This window comes from Mus pahari, chromosome 9 (assembly GCF_900095145.1).
Source record: "Mus pahari chromosome 9, PAHARI_EIJ_v1.1, whole genome shotgun sequence".
NCBI lineage: Eukaryota > Metazoa > Chordata > Mammalia > Rodentia > Muridae > Mus > Mus pahari.
This window is the reverse complement of record NC_034598.1, coordinates 89,204,141-89,222,397: the sequence shown is the minus strand read 5'-3', so window position 1 is coordinate 89,222,397 and position 18,257 is coordinate 89,204,141. Positions and strand designations below refer to the sequence as shown.

Genomic DNA, 18,257 nt, shown 5'->3' with positions numbered 1-18,257 from the left:
CTTTTTTCCCCTTTCTCTTCTCTCTCTTCTCTTCTCCCCTCTCTTCTCTTCGCCCTTTGCCTGTTGGAAGCTTACGCTCTCCCTCTCAAGAGCATTAAAGCGTTGCTGTAGAAGGATCCTGTCTGTGTGCCGCGTCATTTCTTGCTGGCGAGAAGGTAGCGCGGGACAGTCCTATGTAAAATTAATGAATCTATTATTATCATTCTTTTTAGGAAGGGCCTAGTCAAAATGTTGAAGCTGAGTCAATTCAGGATGCCATGAGTATGGAAGAGGTTTCTGGTTTCCATCTACTGGAACCAATGCTCTGTAATGAAACAGAGGATGGGCAGGTACCACATTCTCTAGAGACCCTGTATCAGTCAGCCGACTGCTCCAACATCAGTGATGCCTTGATCGTGCTGGTGCATCTCCTTATGCTCGAGTCAGGCTACATACCTCAGGTGAGTTCAGCCCAAATACCTTATGAGGTGTGGTGATTTGAATATGCTTGGCCCAAGGAGTGGCACTATTAGGAGGTGTGACCTTGTTGGAGGAAGTGTGTCACTGTTGAGGTGGGCAATGAGACCTTCCTCCTAATCACGTGGGAGCCAGTCTTCTCTTAGCGGCCTTCAGATGAAGATGTAGAACTCTCAGCTCCTTCTGCACCATGCCTGCCTGGTAGCTGCCATGTTCCTGTCTTGATGATAATGGACTGAACCTCTGAACCTCTGAGCCAGCCCCAAGTAATTGCTGTTCTTACAAGAGTTGCCTTGGTCATGGTGTCTGTTCATAGCAGTAAAGACTAAGTCATGATGTCTTACTGGTACCTCAGTCACAAGGGCATTGTGTTAGTCTATCTTACTTTACTAAATGTGATTGGTTCTTAAATATAAAATGTCAGATACAGTGAGGAGTTGTCACAGGTACTCAGTAAATGTGCCCTTTCCAGCATTCCTTCTTTTTCCATCATTTCCCTTGTTAGCATTTAGTATTATAGCGATAATGGCAACTGGTCCAAAAGGAAAAAAGAAAAAGACACAAGGTTTATATACTATAAAGTGTGGCAGTGTGGACCGAGTATGACTGAATGCTGTCTAATTAATGTTTGGTGTTCATAGGTTTGTGCTGCGGTTGCTTATTGTCTTTCAGCATGTGTTTAAGGATCTACTAATGCAGTGACTTGTTTCTGTTCCTGGTCTTAGGTCTTGTTCAAGTTACTGTTAGTCTGAGAGTAGACAAGAATTTAGACCATTATAGTATAATGTGTAAGTTCTAGGAGAGACATTTGCACATCCAGAGTGCCAGGGACTTGAAAGAACAGTTAGAGTAGAGCTAGGAACCCATGGGACTGTATTGGAGCATAGATTCTGACTTGTAAGCTTAGGATGGGGCTGAGCTTCTTGCGTACTCTGGCCTGTCCCCTACACTGCTGGCCTGTACACATTCCCTGTGGCCATGGGATGGAACACAAAGATGGAGAGTCACCCAGGGTCAGTGAATGCCTGTGCACACAAAGGAGCACAAAAGACCAGACAAATATGGCATATTACAAATAACAGTGTAAATTGACATACCCATCACACACGTTTTTATAAAGGTGCATAGCCTCAGCACAATATGCACATCATTAACACTGCAGCTAAAGGATATTTTTCTATCAAAATTTTCGTTTTAATAGATAAGATGCAGTGATAAATATGCAGTGATAGAAATGTGAATAAAATGTTAGAAAATAACTTTTCTAAAAAGGACAGTATGAAAGAAGTGCTATTCACCTTCCAGTCTTGAATAATGGTATGTCTTTGCTAGGTAGAAAACGTGAGTCTTAGAAAAATTAAGCCTTACCCAAGATACATTATGCAAAACACAAGAAAACCAAGAAGGATGACCACTGGGTGGATACTTCATTCCTCCTTAGAATAAGGAACAAAATACTCATGAAAGGATATAGGTACAGAGACAAAATTTAGAGCTAAGATNAAAGGATGGACTATCCAGAGACTACCCCTTTCGGGAGTCCATCCCATCATCAGCCACCAAACCTAGATACTAATGCTCATGCCANCAAGATTCTGCTGAAGGGACCCTGATATTGCGGCCTCTTGTGAGGCTATGCCAGTGCCTGGCAAACACNGAAGTGGATGCTCACAGCCAGCTATTGGATGGAACACAGGGTCNCCAATGGAGGAGCTAGAGAAAGTACCCAAGGACCTTAAGGGGGCTGCAACCCTGTAGGTGGAACAACAATATGAACTAACCAGTACCCCTGAGTTTGTGTCTCTAGCTGCATACGTAGCAGAAGATGGCCTAATCAGCCATCATTGGGTAGAGAGGCCCCCTTGGTCTTGCAAACTTTATATGACCCAGCACAAGGCAAGGCCTGGGCCAAGTAGTGGGAGTGGGTGGGTAGGGGAGCAGAGGTGGGGGGAGGGGTATAGGAAACTTTCGGGATAGCATTTGAAATGTAAATAAAGAAAATAATAATAATAATAATAAAAAAGAAAAATTTAAGCCTTATTTCTCTGATGTCATCTTATCTATTAAAAAAAAATTTTGATAGAAAAATATCCTTTAGCTGCAGTGTTAATGATGTGCATATTGTACTGAGGCTATGCATCTTTATAAAAATGTGTGTGATGGGTGTGTGTGTGGGTGTGTGCATACCATGTAGCATGTGTGGCAGCCAGCAGAGATCTGTGGAGTTGGTTCTCTGCCTTCATCTTTCTGTGGCTCAGCCTTGAGTATCAGGCTTCTGTGACAAAGCACTTTATCTGCTGAGCTGTGTCAGTGGCTCAGGGGGGCTACATCGCACAGTGAGTTAGGGGTGTTACTGATTTTCAGGTTTTTCAGCACAATGCCTTTCTTCATTATTTTTTCCTTTCCTTTCATTCCTCAGGGGACTGAAACCAAAGCAGTGTCAATGCCTGAGAAATGGAAGTCAAGTGGTGTATACAGACTGCAGTACACACATCCTCTCTGCGAGGGCGGCTTTGCGTTGCTTACCTGTGTGCCTTTGGGAAACCTAATCATTATAAATGGTAATGGGATGGAGCAGTCATGGTTGCTGCCGTATGAATTAAGTAGTTTCTTTTTAAACATTCTGTAGCCACTTGAGCGGCTGTCTGAGTCGTTCACAACTTAATTCCTATACCACTGATGACATATGCCTGAAAGATTTCAAATGAGAGGATGTTGGTTTAGAACAGCACCCTTCACTCTCGGGGTAGCCCCCTTGTTTTCTTTTTAACCGTTTGTTTTTATTTTATGTTTTGAGTGTTTTACCTGTCTGTCTATGCATCATCACATGCATGTAGTACCTGTGGAAGCCAGAAGAGGTGTCAGGTCCCCTGGGATTGGTGTTACAGATGCGCTAGCTGCCATGTGGGTGCTGGGAATTGAACTAGGCTCCTCTGTAAGAACAGCCAGTGCCTATAACTAACCGCTGAGCCACCTCTCCAGCCTCAGCTCTCTTTTGTGATGTCTCATTCTTTGAACACTTTGTTCTATGAGAGCTGTGGTAATAGAAATGAAATGAGTTTTACTGTGTAGAAACTTAGAAGAGTGTTCTTTTGTCCATGTCTATGAATGTCTCTTTTTATTTACTTCTTTAAATCTTAACCTGTGGTTAGGAAGTTGGCATCTCTGAAACTGCTGAGATTTTGTAGCCCTAGTATACATAATTTAGCTGCCCTATCTCACGGAAGTTCTCCTAGTATCCTCTCTGCTTTCCTCTTTCCTAATAGGAAGCTGACTGAGGTGGCAGTACATCTCTGAATTTCATGTTAGTCATGATGTCATACAGGTCTTTCCCAGCCACCACTGGTTTCTGAAATGTTCTCATGACCTCACAGTAGGAGATCCATTTGGTGACCAGGATCTTACGTTTCATTCTGGTCTTTTGTTTTATAGTTATACTTTTGAAATTGGGTCTGTATAGCCCAAACTGACCTCAGATTCTTTATGTAGCTGGAGCTGGCCTTGAACTTGTGGTTCTTCTGTCTGTCTCTCAAGCTCTGGGATTGTGGGTGTGTCCCACCTAACTGCTTTCTGAGGTGATCTTTTCAGATACTTATGCTGGTGAGTTGAGGTGGACTGTAGTGTTTGTCTAACAGATTGTCTTGCTTTGCTGCCTTGGGTTGGGTTTTCACTGGGTCCTTCAGCTACTTATTTTGTTGAGTTGATGTTGTTTATTGAGGTCCAATGTTAGAAAACAGTTTTCTACTAAAATTTATTTTAAACGCTAACATTGCATTTTTTTAAAAGTTTTTTTTTTTTAACATTGCATTTTTGATTTTAGAATTAGAAGATAATTTTTGGTTCTTTCATGTAATTTTTCCCCCCATTTCCTTTTAATTGCCTGATTCTCTTAACTGTCTGCATTCAGCCTGTGACACTGCACTTTAGTCAGGATGTGACTGAGGGCATGAGGCTGAGTAGTGTCTCTGTTAGTTCTCACAGTTTGTATAGCTTGCAGTTCCACATTTTGTGCCCAGAGTGGCAGCGGCTTCTGTTTCTGTCTAGTCATCCTGATTTATCACATCACACCTGGGGAGAATAACAAATGTGAGGTGGTGAGCTTTACCTCAGTTGCATATAAAGGTACCTAATGACATGCATACACTACCTCTCTTCACTAAGAATTTTGGTGATTTTAATTTATGGTATTTTGTGCCTTAATTGCTTGCAGACCAATGCCTTGCAGGCTCTCCCAGTAGCTGGGTATTCCAGGCTCAAGCCTTTGAAAAGGAACAGTGTCTTTAAATCTCCTTCACCCAGGGCATGGCTTGGGGCACATGTGCATGAGTCCATCACTAGCTCTTTCATAAGCTGAGATGAAGTACGTCTTTGTATGCAAAACTAAATCTGAACCCGCTGGTGATGTCAAGAATATTGGTCTTTTGGGTTGAGAAAGCAGTGGTGCTGTGAAAACTAGCAGGATCCTGTTAATGAACAAGGATTGACCATTGCCAAGGATTTAAAAAAAATGTATAGTGTTGTAGTGACTTCATTAGAAGTAATGCTCTTTTGTGCTTGCCTGCTTCTTATTGACCTTGTTGCAGATCTGTCAATTACTAATAAGCTGCTGTTGGTGATCCTTTGTGGAGTCTGTATGAAGAGACTTACTGTAGTCTTTAAAAGGTGGTGTTTGAGGCTGAGTCCTTCATGGCAGGTTTAGCCTTTTGACCATGCTTTGAGAGGAAGAATGGGCTCAGAGCAGTTTGTTTTGAATAATGTACCCATAGTATACTGAGGTAAGGAAAAGGACCTGCACTAAAAAGGTAATCAATTCAGGAAGTGACAGTCGAGTTATCATCTTTCTTTTGTTTATTTACAGCTACAATAAAAGTCAACGGTGGGATTAAAAATGTGAAGTCAGTGCAGCTGCAACCAGGATCCTACGTTTGTGGAGTAGAACCAGGTGATGTAACTCTGTCTTAACTTTTGGAAGGAAGCTTTGAGAGGTTCACTGAAAAACGAAACCTGACCATTTCAAAATAGATTAAAGCAAATTCCAGAGCAATGTTGCTTCCAAGAATTCAGGTGTTTAGGGCTCAGGGATGTAGCTCAGTGGTAGAGCATTTGCCTAGCATGTATAAGGCCCTGGGAGTCACCATAAATGGGGGGTGGGGGGAAAGCAGAGGATTTGATTACAGTTTGAATTTGTGCTTTACAGTTCTTAGGTCTTTGAGTTAATATTCATCCTGTTAAGAACTCACGCTTGGGCATAGTTTGACCCACTGATGTTTCATGCTCCCTCCTGGCTTCTTGTGTTTATCTTTGGAGAGCTTTCTACTATCTATTTGACAGAGAAGATCTATGTTTCTTACAAGTAATTCAATGTAGTTTTTTATTGAATATTAATAGAGGAAAAACTACTCGAATATTTTAAATATAAATTTGATATAAATGCTACTATTTAATGTTAGAATATCCCTAAAATTTGGATTCTTAGTTTGGCTTTGTCTATAGCCCATAAAATTATTAATAGAAGTAAAAAAGTCAGGTTTCTCTTTTTACTGTTTTTGTTTAAACCTTAATTGTGAAAGACCAGGTGGTCAACAGGAGCGATGGGTGGAGAGAAGAATGAATGATCTTTTCTTTTCTGTTTTGTGCTGGGTGTGTACAGTCTTTTTAGTCTTTGTGGTAAATAGTAAGAGGAGTGTTGAGCCTCAGGAAACTGTTGGAAAGAGGACCAGCACAGTGTGTTCTTACAGTGCTCTGTAGCTGGATGCTCATCCACATCTTGGCCCTGGACCACTCTTTAGTCAGCCTATTATTTCTTTACTGCCACTCCTTTAAGGACTCCTAGCCCCCTTATTCTTTGCCATACAGTCAGCTTTCCTGTGGAATTTCAGTATCATAAATATACTCATATGTCAATACTGTAACCTTTTTGAGGGTTCAGATTAGTATTCCCCAGGGACCAGTTTTTGCCACTGTTAGGGTGATCTTGCCCCTATTGAGAATGTGTGCTGGACTCATAAATCTGTAAATATGTTTTCTGTCATGATCAGAGAGCTTAAAAGTTCCTCAGAACTGTATTTTTGTACTAGGTAGGAGCTTGCCATGGATAAATATTTCATACTCCAAAGCAGGTTTTATGCTCATATTACTAAAGATAAGGACATAGTTCTAGAGAAGGCTGAATCATTTCAGTAGAGTAGTTGAGGAAATCAGTAGAGTAGATCACTTGACTTTTAAAAACAACTTTATGCAGGGGTCTAGCTTAGATTCTTGTTCTTTATTGAATATGGAACAAAGAAATTGAAGGGAGGGAGGAAGTTCTTTCTCTGGAGAAGTTTGTAGACTTGAGTGAAGAATTTTTCTGAAGTACTTTTCTATTAGGTGCATTTGGTAAGTCAGTTTTACTGTGACTCATAGTTTAGACCCCAGAAGCTCCTGTTACTCTTCCAAGTGCCTAGTCAAGTACTTGTTTTATTTGTTTGTTTGTTTGTTACGGAATTTAAAGAAAAAATGTATTGAAGATCTGAAGAGCAATTCTATGAAACTGACTTTCTCTACACACTATGTTGTAGACACGAATCATTCTTAGACACGAATCAGACACCATATACACATGAAACACATCACCATGCTTCAACAATGTAAGGGAAGGAAAAATTCCCTCCCTTACAAAGGAAAAACATTATTGAGAGAAAAAATTTAAAGAAAATTGATTTTCACATTTGAAAAAACACCTTGAACCAAATTGATTTTTTTCATTATTTATTTACTTTACATCCCAGTATCAGCCCATCTTCCTTCCAATCTCCCCTCACATAGCTCCTCCTAACACCCCCCTTCTCCTCTGAGAAAGGTGAGACTTCCCCTCTTTCCCCCAGGTATCCCCCCTCCCTGGGACATCAAGTCACTGCAGGACTAGGTGGCCCAGTTAGGGGAATGGGGTCCACAGGCAGGGAACAGATTCAGGGACCCAAATGAAGACTAAGCTGCACATTTGCTACATATGGGGATGGGGGTTAGGTCCAGTCCATGCTCACTCTTTGGTTGGTGGTTCTGTCTCTTGATAGTCCCCTAGGGTCCAGATTAGTTGACTCTGTTGGTCTTCCTGTTGAGTCCCTATCCTCTTCAGGTCCCCTAATCCTTATCCTAACTCTTCCATAAGCTCCATCTAATGTTTGGCCGTGGGTCTCTGCATCTATTTCCAGCAGCTGCTGAGTGGAGCCTCTCAGAGGACAGCCGTGCCAGGACCCTGTAAGCATGACAGTATCATCCCCAGTCTCAGAGAGACTGGTTCCTGCCAACCATTGGTTGTCCTTGCCCTCTGTCTCTGCTCTGTCTTTGTCCCTATACATCTTGTAGGGTTGAAGGTTTGGTGTGTGGATTGGTGTCCTTATCCCTCCACTGGGAGTCCTGCCTGGCTATGGAGGTGGCTACTTCAGGCTCCATATCCCCCACTGCTAGAAGTCTTAGCTAGTGTCACCCCCATAGACTGTCTGGAGCCTCCCCTATCCAGGTCTCTGGCACGTCCTAGAGATGCCCTCCTTGCCTGCTGACAATTTCCATCTCTCCCCCTCTTACGCCTAATCACGCTGCCCCAGTTACCCAAATTGATTTTTTTAAAAAATTGAAACTATATTTTTTTCTTATATAACCCTGATTTTAGTTTCCTTCCCTCTGCTCTTCCAAGTTCCCCACCTTGCCTCCTGTCCACTCCCTTTCTAAGAGATAACATCTCATTTAGCTCTCTCTGTGTAACGTCTGCCTGTGGGTCTCTATCTCTTCCCATCTGCTGCTGGAAGAAGACTCTCTGGTGACTGGATAGGGCACTGAGTTTTGAGTATAACAAAATACCATTAGGAGTTATTGATACTTTTTTCATTTTTGAGACTACTAGTGTTTGGTTTTACTCTAGGTCTCTGGGCTATCTAGTCTCTGGTTCTTGCTTACAATGTCAGATATCGGCTCTGACGCCTTGCATTGACCTTAAGTCAAATCAGACGTTGGTTGGCTACTGCCACAAGTTTTATGCCACCATTGCCCTAGCATATTTTGTAAGCAGGACAAATTATAGGTCAGAGGTTTTGTGGCCAGGTTGGTGTTTCTGCTTCTCTTTTGGTAGCCTGCAGAGGTCCTTCCTATACCCTAAACACTGGAAGGTAGAGGTGAAGGTTCCATGTAGGCACAGCTCGATTTCTGCATGTTCAGTGAGGTGTCCTCAGCAGTGACGTCACACTGTCTGTTTTCAGAAAGAACCATCACTGTCTCAGGGACACTCTGGGTTGTTGGGAGTTTCTATGGAGTACCTTGGCTAACAACTGAGTACAACCCCGTCTCGATACTGGAAGCCTTGTTTGGTAATGAGACTGAGACTCCCTGTCTCAGTTATTAGGGGAACTCAATTAGGACCATCTTCATGTATTTTAAGAAGCTTCCAATGCACTAGTTTTCATGCTATCCCTCAAATGCTCCTCAGTTTTATCTCTCTTCCTGTATTCTCTCCCTCTACCCAATCTCCCCTCCCTGTACCTACCAGATCCTCCTGTTCCTGTCCCCCACCTGCCTCCAGTTCCCCCTTCCCCGGGAGTTTCATGTGTCTCCCCTAGACCCTTCCTCTGTACCTAACCTCTCTGGGTCTATTGATTGTAGCTTGGTTATCATTTACTTACGGCTATTATCTATTTATAAATAAATACATACCACGTTTATCTCTCTGGGTCTGGATCACCTCTCTCAGGATGATGTTTTTCTAGTTCCACACATTTGCCTATAAATTTCATGATGTCATTTTTTTTTGTTTTTTGTTTTTTTTTGTTTTTTTGTTTTTCGAGACAGGGTTTCTCTGTTTAGCCCTGGCTGTCCTGGAACTCACTTTGTAGACCAGGCTGGCCCCGAACTCAGAAATCCACCTGCCTCTGCCTCCCGAGTGCTGGGATTAAAGGCGTGTGCCACCACGCCCGTCTATGATGTCATTTTTTAACAGCTGAATAACACTCATGTGTAAAGGTATGGCATTTTCTTTTTTTTCCCCATTAATTTATTTATTTTACATTCCAGTCGCAGCTTCCCCTCCCTCCTCCACTTCCAGTTCCACTCTTTCCCCTTACTTTGCATCTTGTTTCTGATTTTATTACTTTGACTATTCTGTCTCATTTAGTTATTTGGATAAGGGTTTGTCTGTTTTGCTGATTTTCTTAAGTAACCCTTTTGGGTGTTTGCTTTTACTAGATTTTTCAGGTGAGCTGTTAAATTGTTAATATGAGATAGCCAACTTTTTTTTTTTAAATGAATTCTAGAAAGTCTTTACTTTTTTTTTTCATTCTGTCTTGACCCATTTTTCATTCAGTATAGAGTTGTTCAGTTTCCATGAGTTTATAAGCTTTATGTTGTTTCTGTTGTTATTAATTCATGGTGGTCTGATTCTTGGCAGGGAGTTATTTCAGTTTTCTTGTGTCTATTGAGACTTGCTTTGTGTATGAGGTAAATTTTGTAGAAAGTTTCATGAAGTGCTGAGAAGAAGGTATATTTTTTTGTGTTTGGGTGAAATGTCTGTAACTGGTAGATCTATTTGGTTTCTAACATTTGTTAACTCCAACATTTTTGTTTGGTTTTTGTCTACATAAATTGTCCAGGTAAGTGTGGGCATTGAAGTTTCTCCCTATTACTGTGTAAGGGTCAATATATGATTTAAGCTGTAGTAGTGTTTCTTTTCACAGTGTTGGCTACCTTTGTGTTTGGGCATAGATGTTAAGAATTGAAATGTCATTTGGGTGGGTTTTTTTTCTTTTTTGATGAGTATATAGTGTCCTTCCCCATCTCTTTTGATTATTTTTGGTTTGAAGTGTATTTTGTTAGATATTAAAATGGCTATACCAGCTTGTTTCTAAGGTCCATTTTCCCCCTTAACCTGAGGTAATACCTTTCCTTGATGGTGAAGTATATTTCTTGGATGCAGTAGGATCAGATATCTTGCTTTCACATTCATTCTCTTAGTCTGTGTCTTTTGTTGAAGAAATTGAGGCCATTGATACTGTGGGAGATAAATAACCAATGATCACTGATTTCTGTTCTTTTGTTGTTTTATTTTTGTTGTTGTTGTTGTTGGTTATATTGTGTGTGTGTGTGTGTGCGTGTGTGTGTGCATGTACACTTTTACTTTTTTTTTTTTTTTATTTTGCTGGTGTGAGATTTTTTTTTCCTGTTTTCATGGGTGTAGTTAACCTTTCAGGAGGGGAAGTTTTTCTTCTAGCACCTTTTGTAGGTTGGATTTGTAGATAGATATTGTTTAAATTTGGCTTTATCATTGAGTATCTTATTTTCTCCATCTTTGGTAGTTGAAAGTTTAGCAGGGTATAGCAGTCTGAGCTGGCATCTCTGGTCTTTTAGGCATATTTATTCAGGACCTTCTGACTTTTAGAATCTCCAGTGAGAAGTCAGTCATAATTATAATAGGCCTGCCTCTACATGTTACTTGGTCTTTTTTCCTTGTAGCTTTTAATATTCTTTCTTTGTTCTGTATGTTTAATGTTTTCATTATTATGTGGCGAGGGGACTTTCTTTTCTGGCCCAATCCATTTGGTGTTCTGTATGCTCCTACTTTTATAGACATTTCCTTCTTTAAGTTAGGAATTTTCTTCTACAATTTTATTGAGAATATTTTCTGCACCGTAGATCTGGGGTTCTTCTCCTTCCTCTATTCCTGTTCTTGTTAGGTTTGGTCTTTTCACAGTGTTCCAGATTTCCGGGGTGTTTTGTCTTAGGAATGTTTTTTAACATTTTCTTTGAACCATCCTTGGATTCTCTCTTCTGTCTCATATTCTGTTGGTTATGCTTACATCTACAGTTCCTGTTAGCATTCCTACATTTTTCATTTCCAGAATTCTCTCATTTTATGTTCTTTATTGCTTCCAAATCCTCTTTCTGGTCTTCAACCCTTTTACTCCTTTCCTTCCACTGTCTGGGTTTTCTTAGATTTCCTCAGGGAAATTATTTATTTCCTCCAGTTGTTTGTTTGCTTTCTCTTGAATTTGTTTAAAGGATTTATTCGTTTTGTCTTAAAGGACCTCCATCATCTCTGTATATTTGGTTTTAAGACCATTTTCTTGTGCTTCAGCTATGTTGGAGTAATCAGGGTCTGCTGTGGTAGAATAGCTGGGCTCTGGTGGAGACAGACTTCACTCACTGTTCATTTCATTGTATAGCTTGTAATCCATCATCCAGGGAAGTGAGGGTAGGAACTCAAGGCTGTAACCTGGAGGCAAGAGTTGATGCAGACCCAAGAGAGGAAAGCTGCTTTCTTGCTTGTTCATCGTTTCAGCCCCAGGGGTGACACTACCCACAGTGAGCTGGGCCCCATGTCAATCAAGAAAACACACCACAGGCCAGTCTGATGGGGGCATTTTCTCAGTTGGGGTTCCCTTTTCTAAAATGACTGTAGCTTATGTTAAGTTGGCATAAACCAGCACAGATGGTTATTCTGTGATTGTGGATACTTGGGAAAATGAGTGTTTTGGACCAGGCACAGTTAGGTTTGTACCCTTCCGGCCCCATCACTCCTGGGACCAAGGATAGATAGACTCTCTATCATGTTTTTAGAAAGGGTGAAGTGGAACTTTTCTCTTACAGTTCCTCTTGGAGGAAACTGCAGATGTGAGAGAGCTGGAGAGCTGCCTGACACTGCTTTGATACGTGTTTGTTGTGTAATAGGTAGTGTCCCTTTCTTGGGCTTCATGCTGCATAAGAACATTTCTACACTGCATAGTGCCCAGAACGGACTGTTAGCTAGTTGGTAAATCTTGGTAGTGTGTACAGACCCCCTTTTCTCTGCAGCCTCTAAGCTGTATTTGAGTTTATTTTTTCTTAGTTGGACATTAATTTTTGTACCTGAGACTGACTTTTGTCAGTCATGAGCTATGCCTCCTCTTTTAAGGATTTCAGTTTCTCTTCCTGTGTAGGAATTACTCATGAATATTTAACACTTGGATTTTGTTTGGCAGAATTGGAAGACAGATGCCACTCCAGGTTTTTCTATTTGGTTTTGACTTCTACTTTGTAAAACCCTCTAGGGGAAAGTGCAGCCAAAGTGTACAAAGACCTTAAGAAGCTCTCTCGTCTCTTCAAAGACCAGCTGGTGTACCCTCTTCTGGCTTTCACACGACAAGGTGAGGAGATAAGGTAAATTGTTACTGTTGAATGACAAAGAGTGGCTAGAATTGGTTCTTTTTTGCATTATATGATCCCAGAGAACTGAGCTCAGGTCAGCCTGAATGGCAGGCACCTTTACCTTTATCTGTTAAGTCATAACTGGGTCACAATTAAAAAAAAAGCATCTTAAAACTTGAAACCCCCCCCCACAGTTCTATGTATGAGTAATTTGCTCGTAGGTGTGTGTGTTCCATGTGTGCTGGCAGTGCTGGCAGAGATCAGGAGGGCAGGTGGGGTTACAGACGGTGGTGATCCCCGGGGTGCAGGGAGGCAGACCTGCATGCTCTGCAGTAGCAGCTGTAGGTGCGCCTGACAGCTGTGCCTTCTCTCCAGCTCTACTGCCTTCATTGTTGGGAAGCAACGTTTATTGGGCACTAGATATTTTTACATCGGTGATGTTGAATATTAGTAACTTTGAACTAGATTTTTATTATGGATATTTTATGGATGATGAGATTGTTAGTCAGCAAGCTTTATATTTTTCAGAAGATCTTTTATAAGTCAGCTTTCTCTCCTTTGTGTCATAGTGAGACACTTATTTCTAGTCATGTGCGTGTGCGTGTGCATGTGGATTTGCTTTGGCAGAGTGACCTGCATAAGGAACTTCCATGTCAGAGCCCAGCCACAGGCTGGTTCTAAGAAGAGTCCGTGCTGAAGTCCAGTGTGTTGCCGAGAGTGAGTCAAGTGAAGCGTGATGCAGTGGGTGAGAGTTCAGTCACGGAGAAAGCCGGTGGTTGAGCCCTGCCACCTTTCAGAGAGCAGCAGCAACAGTGTTTGGTGCCCTTCTTCCTTACTCAGTAACTCTGGGTGCTCCTTTTCGCTCTAGTACTGAACCTTCCAGATGTGTTTGGGCTGGTTGTCCTTCCACTGGAGCTGAAACTGCGCATTTTCCGACTTTTGGATATCCATTCTCTCCTGGCCCTGTCTGCAGTCTGTCATGACCTCCTCATTGCATCAAATGACCCACTGCTGTGGCGGTGTTTGTATCTGCGGGATTTTCGAGGTAATTTACATAATGACATGTTGATGGGAGAAAAAAAGGCACTCGGCTGGCTAAAATTTTAAGTATATGTTTTTTTTCCTTTACTGTTTTGGTCTACAGCTTGTTTTTTGTTTTTTTTTTTTTTTTTTTTTTTTTTTTTTCATTTTCTTTTAAATTTTTATTTAATCTTTTTTTTTTTTTTCTTACACTCCAGATTTTATCCCCCTCCCAGTCCACACTCTGACTGTCCCACACCCTATAACAACCTTCCCTCACCCCCCCCACAAGGATGTCCCTGTCCCCCAGTCTACAGCTTGTTAAGGAGTAGCTTTTGAGTAAGGAAGCTCTAGGCTTCCTGATGCTGGCCTGTGCCACAAACACTATCTGTGTACTCTGTTTTCATATTTTCTGCAATACAACCCTTTAGTCGCAGTAAACTATTATGTCAGGATATAAATAGAAGACCAGGGCGCACTTTCAGTCTCTGACTTAAATGAACTGCACTGTTCCCACTACCTTGGGACCAGTGTCGCCCTCAGTTTGCTGCTTGTGGTGGTCACAGTGGTGACTGGTGGTCACTGCAGCAGTGATGAGATGCTAGACCTTGTGTACCTCGATTTCCAGATCAAGGCTAGAAGAGTCTGGCTGTGAGCTTTTCTTTGCCAGTACTGACATTCTTGTATCTTTGAAGATGGTGTTTTCAACTGTAGGGTGGGCCATGAAATTGACTTGATGGGTTTATAAAACAGATAGAGAGCAACAAAGCTACAGTAGAAATAGGAGTGGGTGGTCTCACGTAGGTACTTACTGTGCTGAACATACTTTCTGTGCATTTCCTGCCAAAAACATTGTAATGAAAATGTGCATATGCTGTTAACATACTACTTTAGCTGTGGAACTCTGTTGGGTAGACCTCCTTTTAGTAGAATATCCTGGAGTCAGTCATGTAGTCTTAAAATTGGGTGGTGGTTCTTTAAGAAATGTGAGTGACCTTGATCCTTCCTTTTTGTCCTTACATCCCAAACTTAAGGTGTTACTTCGTGACAGTAGATAACAAGTGTGGTACAAAAAGTAAATCATAGTTGGAAAGAAAAGATAGGGCTGGGGATGTGGCTCGGGTGGTAGAGTGCTTGCCTAGCATATATGGAGCCTGGGTTCCATCTCCAGCCTTGCATAAACCAGGAATGGTGTATGCCTGTAATCCCAGCATGTGGGAGGCTGAGGTAGGAAGGTTGCTGTAATTCTTTTTTTTTTTTTTTTTTTTTCAGAAGTGTTGTTTTTTTTTGGGTACTCATATTTTTTTTAATTATTATTTTCTTTATTTACATTTCAAATGCTATCCCGAAAGTTCCCCATACCCCACCCCTGCTCCCCTACCTACCCACTCCCACTTCTTGGCCCTGGCCTTCCCCTGTGCTGGGTCAATTCTTAAGTTAGTCTGTGTTCCCAGGAAAACCTTATCTTACAGACAAGTAACAAAAAAAAAAAGACATAGTGATCAACATACATGGGACAAACTGACAAGAAAAAGTGGGCTATAGTATAATATCATACAGAGGGAGCAAATGCCCCCTCATCTGTGAGTTTAAATGCCTTTGGTCTGGTTCATTTCCAATAGTGGATCACAGCTCCTTAGTCAGCTGCTTTGTGTAAAAATTGTCTGGGGCTAGAACAGTGGTTCTCAGTCTCCCTAATCCTCAGTCATCATGTTCTGGTGACACCACCACCATAAAGTCATTTTCGTTGCTACTTTATAACTGTCATTGTGCTACAGTTGTGAATCATAATATAAATATTTGTGTTTTCCGATGATGGTCTTAGGGCACCCCTATGAAAGGGTTGTTCAACTCCCAAAGGGATCATCACCCACAGGTTGAGGACGGCTGGGCTCGAGCTTTCATTAACTTCAAAGCTAGTTAATAACTTGCAGAGAAGACTTGGCCAGCTTTTTCTTCAGTTCATTAGATTTGAAGTTGATTAAATTTTTTCCTCATTTCATTTGTGTGCTCATACTCTTTGGTGGGCAGAAAATGTGTAACCTACCTATAGAAGAAAATCTGCTGAGTTTGACTTCAGTAATGAATGTGGGCTGTAATCCAGATAGTTAAGAGATGCTGTTAGGTCAGTGTAACTCAAGACACGACTTAGAAGACACATCTTAGAACCTTCATGAGCCTGGGGCAGAAGGCACATGCTGTCCCACAGTGTCCTGAGGGTCACTGCTTACCGTTAGGTAGTACACATAGCAGTGAAGACCACTTGACTTACTGTAGAAATAATGATGTGCAGTCTGTGCATACAGATGCCCCATGTCTGCACTGTTTGATATTGGATGCACGAAGTGGTTTATAATAATTTATATTTTGTTTTACTTTCTCAGACGGTACCGTCAGAGGTCCTGACACAGATTGGAAAGAAGTAGGTACTTTTAAATATGAAGACTAATAAATGCTTTGTGACTCAGCTAAGTAGTGAGTCAAGATTGAAAGGTTCCTTTTTACTTTTAGAGTGATACGATAAAGTCAATTAAAATTAAATTTATTGTTAAATATTGGTAATGAAAATGTCTTTAATTTTAGGCTTAGTCCTTGCTTTCAAAGAGAAGTCAATACATTTTTTCATTGAAGTATAACAAGGTTTTTTTTTTTTCCACAAAAATCTTGTTGTGTTTGGATAATCTGAATCTATTACCATACTACATTGTGAAAAGAATAAGGTACATTGTTTTATTTGCAGAATGTGACTATAAAAAAAAATCACTGATAGGCCTGAGGAAAACTCTTTGGGTTGAAAAGGACTGAAGAAAAAAATAACTGAATGAAAGCTCTCAGCTGCTTGCAGAATGTACAGTATTGTTCTTAAGTCTATGTTCTGCCCTTTAAAATGGTCACTTACACATGCTTTAAATTGAAATTCACTAGGGATGAAAAACAAGAAGTTGCCTGTAGTACCTGAATATTATTTATAGCATGATGTTTTTCAACAAATCCTTAAATTGCATGCCCAGAAAGGCTCAGCTACTATGTTAGCCATGAAATGCTAGATTTCATTCTTAAAAATATATGCCACTGAGTTTTCCTGGTTTGGGCTTATTGATGTCTCAGGTTAGACAATCACTGTGCAGCAAAGTAAAGATCAGAGCTCACTGGGCACTGCATCTGGAGTCCAGGCTCTCCATGTGGTAGAAGCTGACGACCATTCTATATGTGTCTGCCTTGTTTGCATAGAGTGTGAGAAAGAAAAATACAGATGAATTTATGCAGTGATGTAGCTTAGAGCTTGGGGTGACCTCCACTACTCACCATATCTTGTCTCCCTGCCTCCCCCCGGTTTTTCTACAGTTGTATAGAAAGAAGCACATACAAAGAAAAGAGGCTCAGAGGATGCGGCGTGCAATGTTCCTACCGTCAGCCCACCCTATCCCATTTTGTCCCATTCCTGTCTACCCCAGGGCCTACCTTCCCACCTCGCTGCTTCCTCCAGGAATCATTGGTGGTGAATATGATGAGAGGCCGATACTGCCTAGTGTTGGGGACCCAGTCACCCCACTCATCCCAAGGCCAGGGGAGCTTCCTGGCCAGTTCCGTCCACTCAGACCACGTTTTGATCCCGTTGACCCCCTTCCAGGACCTCACTCCCTCTTGCCAGGAAGAGCTATCCCCAACAACAGATTTCCCTTCAGACCTGGCAGGGGTAGGTCAACTGACAGCCAGCTGCCATTCCTGTGACCAATTTGGAGACCTTATGGAAACTGGATGCTGTTTCCTCGGATGCTGATCTCTGCTGCCGGTTTCTGGCTCTGTGGGCACCAAGGACAAGGTTGTTCAAAGAGGGGTCAGCTTGGGAATAGGTGACTGCTGGTCTCTCCGCTCTGGATTCATCTCGGGTGGAGATTGTGGCACTGATAATGTTCTGTGTTATATTAATAAAATAAAAATTGTATGGAAGACTTGACTTTTGTTAAGGATGTATTTAGTAGGACAACATTTGTGTATTTGAAAACTATCAGGATGCTTCTCAGTGTGAAGGGTGGTTGATTATAGGAAGTGTGTTTTTATCAGTGGTGTTCAGTCAAGTGAAAACTCACCTTACAGCAGGATACAAGTGGAACTAGTTTGCTTGAACGCAGTGAGCCCAACCCTTTCCTTTCTTAGCAGCTTGCTGGGTTCTGTGAGGAACTCCAACGGTTCTGAAGACCGTTGGGCTGGTACAGACACATCACCACCTAGGGTCCCCCTGTGTTTTGGTATCCGAGACAGTCTTAACAGCAGCGTTCTTTATGTGCTGTCAGCTGAGGCACTTGTCCAAGGACAGCACCCCTTGCTGGGAGACTGTTAACGATTTTCAGACTTAAAATACTCAAAATTCAACATTTATTCTACAACAAGAAAAAACCCAAACACAAATGACTTAATACAGGAACATGCTGTAGTGACACATTTAAATTTGAACTGCTGCACAGGAATAAAATGCTATTAGCATCTGCAGAAAATAGGAATAGTGCCAATGTCTTCCTGTTTTTAAAAACCTGTTTGCATATTAGGAAATGGCTTGGAATATGTGCTGCAGGGATTATTTTGAGTCCTGTTTGCGAGTGAGACTTTGCTACATGTGTTTTGAGTCTTTGCAT

The 18,257-nt window shown here is 41.5% G+C and overlaps 1 protein-coding gene across 2 annotated transcripts in view; it reads left to right on the top strand.

Moving 5' to 3' along the window:
• Positions 1-17,572, top strand: part of Fbxo7 (F-box protein 7) — a 24,512-nt gene extending 6,940 nt beyond the window's left edge. For both annotated transcript variants that reach the window (XM_021205075.2, XM_021205078.2), the window contains exons 3-9: positions 213-440; positions 2,876-3,017; positions 5,315-5,398; positions 12,507-12,602; positions 13,472-13,648; positions 16,008-16,045; positions 16,969-17,572. In XM_021205075.2, the coding sequence (XP_021060734.1) occupies positions 213-440; positions 2,876-3,017; positions 5,315-5,398; positions 12,507-12,602; positions 13,472-13,648; positions 16,008-16,045; positions 16,969-17,355 (1,152 nt within the window). In that variant the 3' untranslated portion in view covers positions 17,356-17,572. The remainder of the gene's footprint in view (positions 1-212; positions 441-2,875; positions 3,018-5,314; positions 5,399-12,506; positions 12,603-13,471; positions 13,649-16,007; positions 16,046-16,968) is intronic.
• Positions 17,573-18,257: the final 685 nt, after the last annotated feature.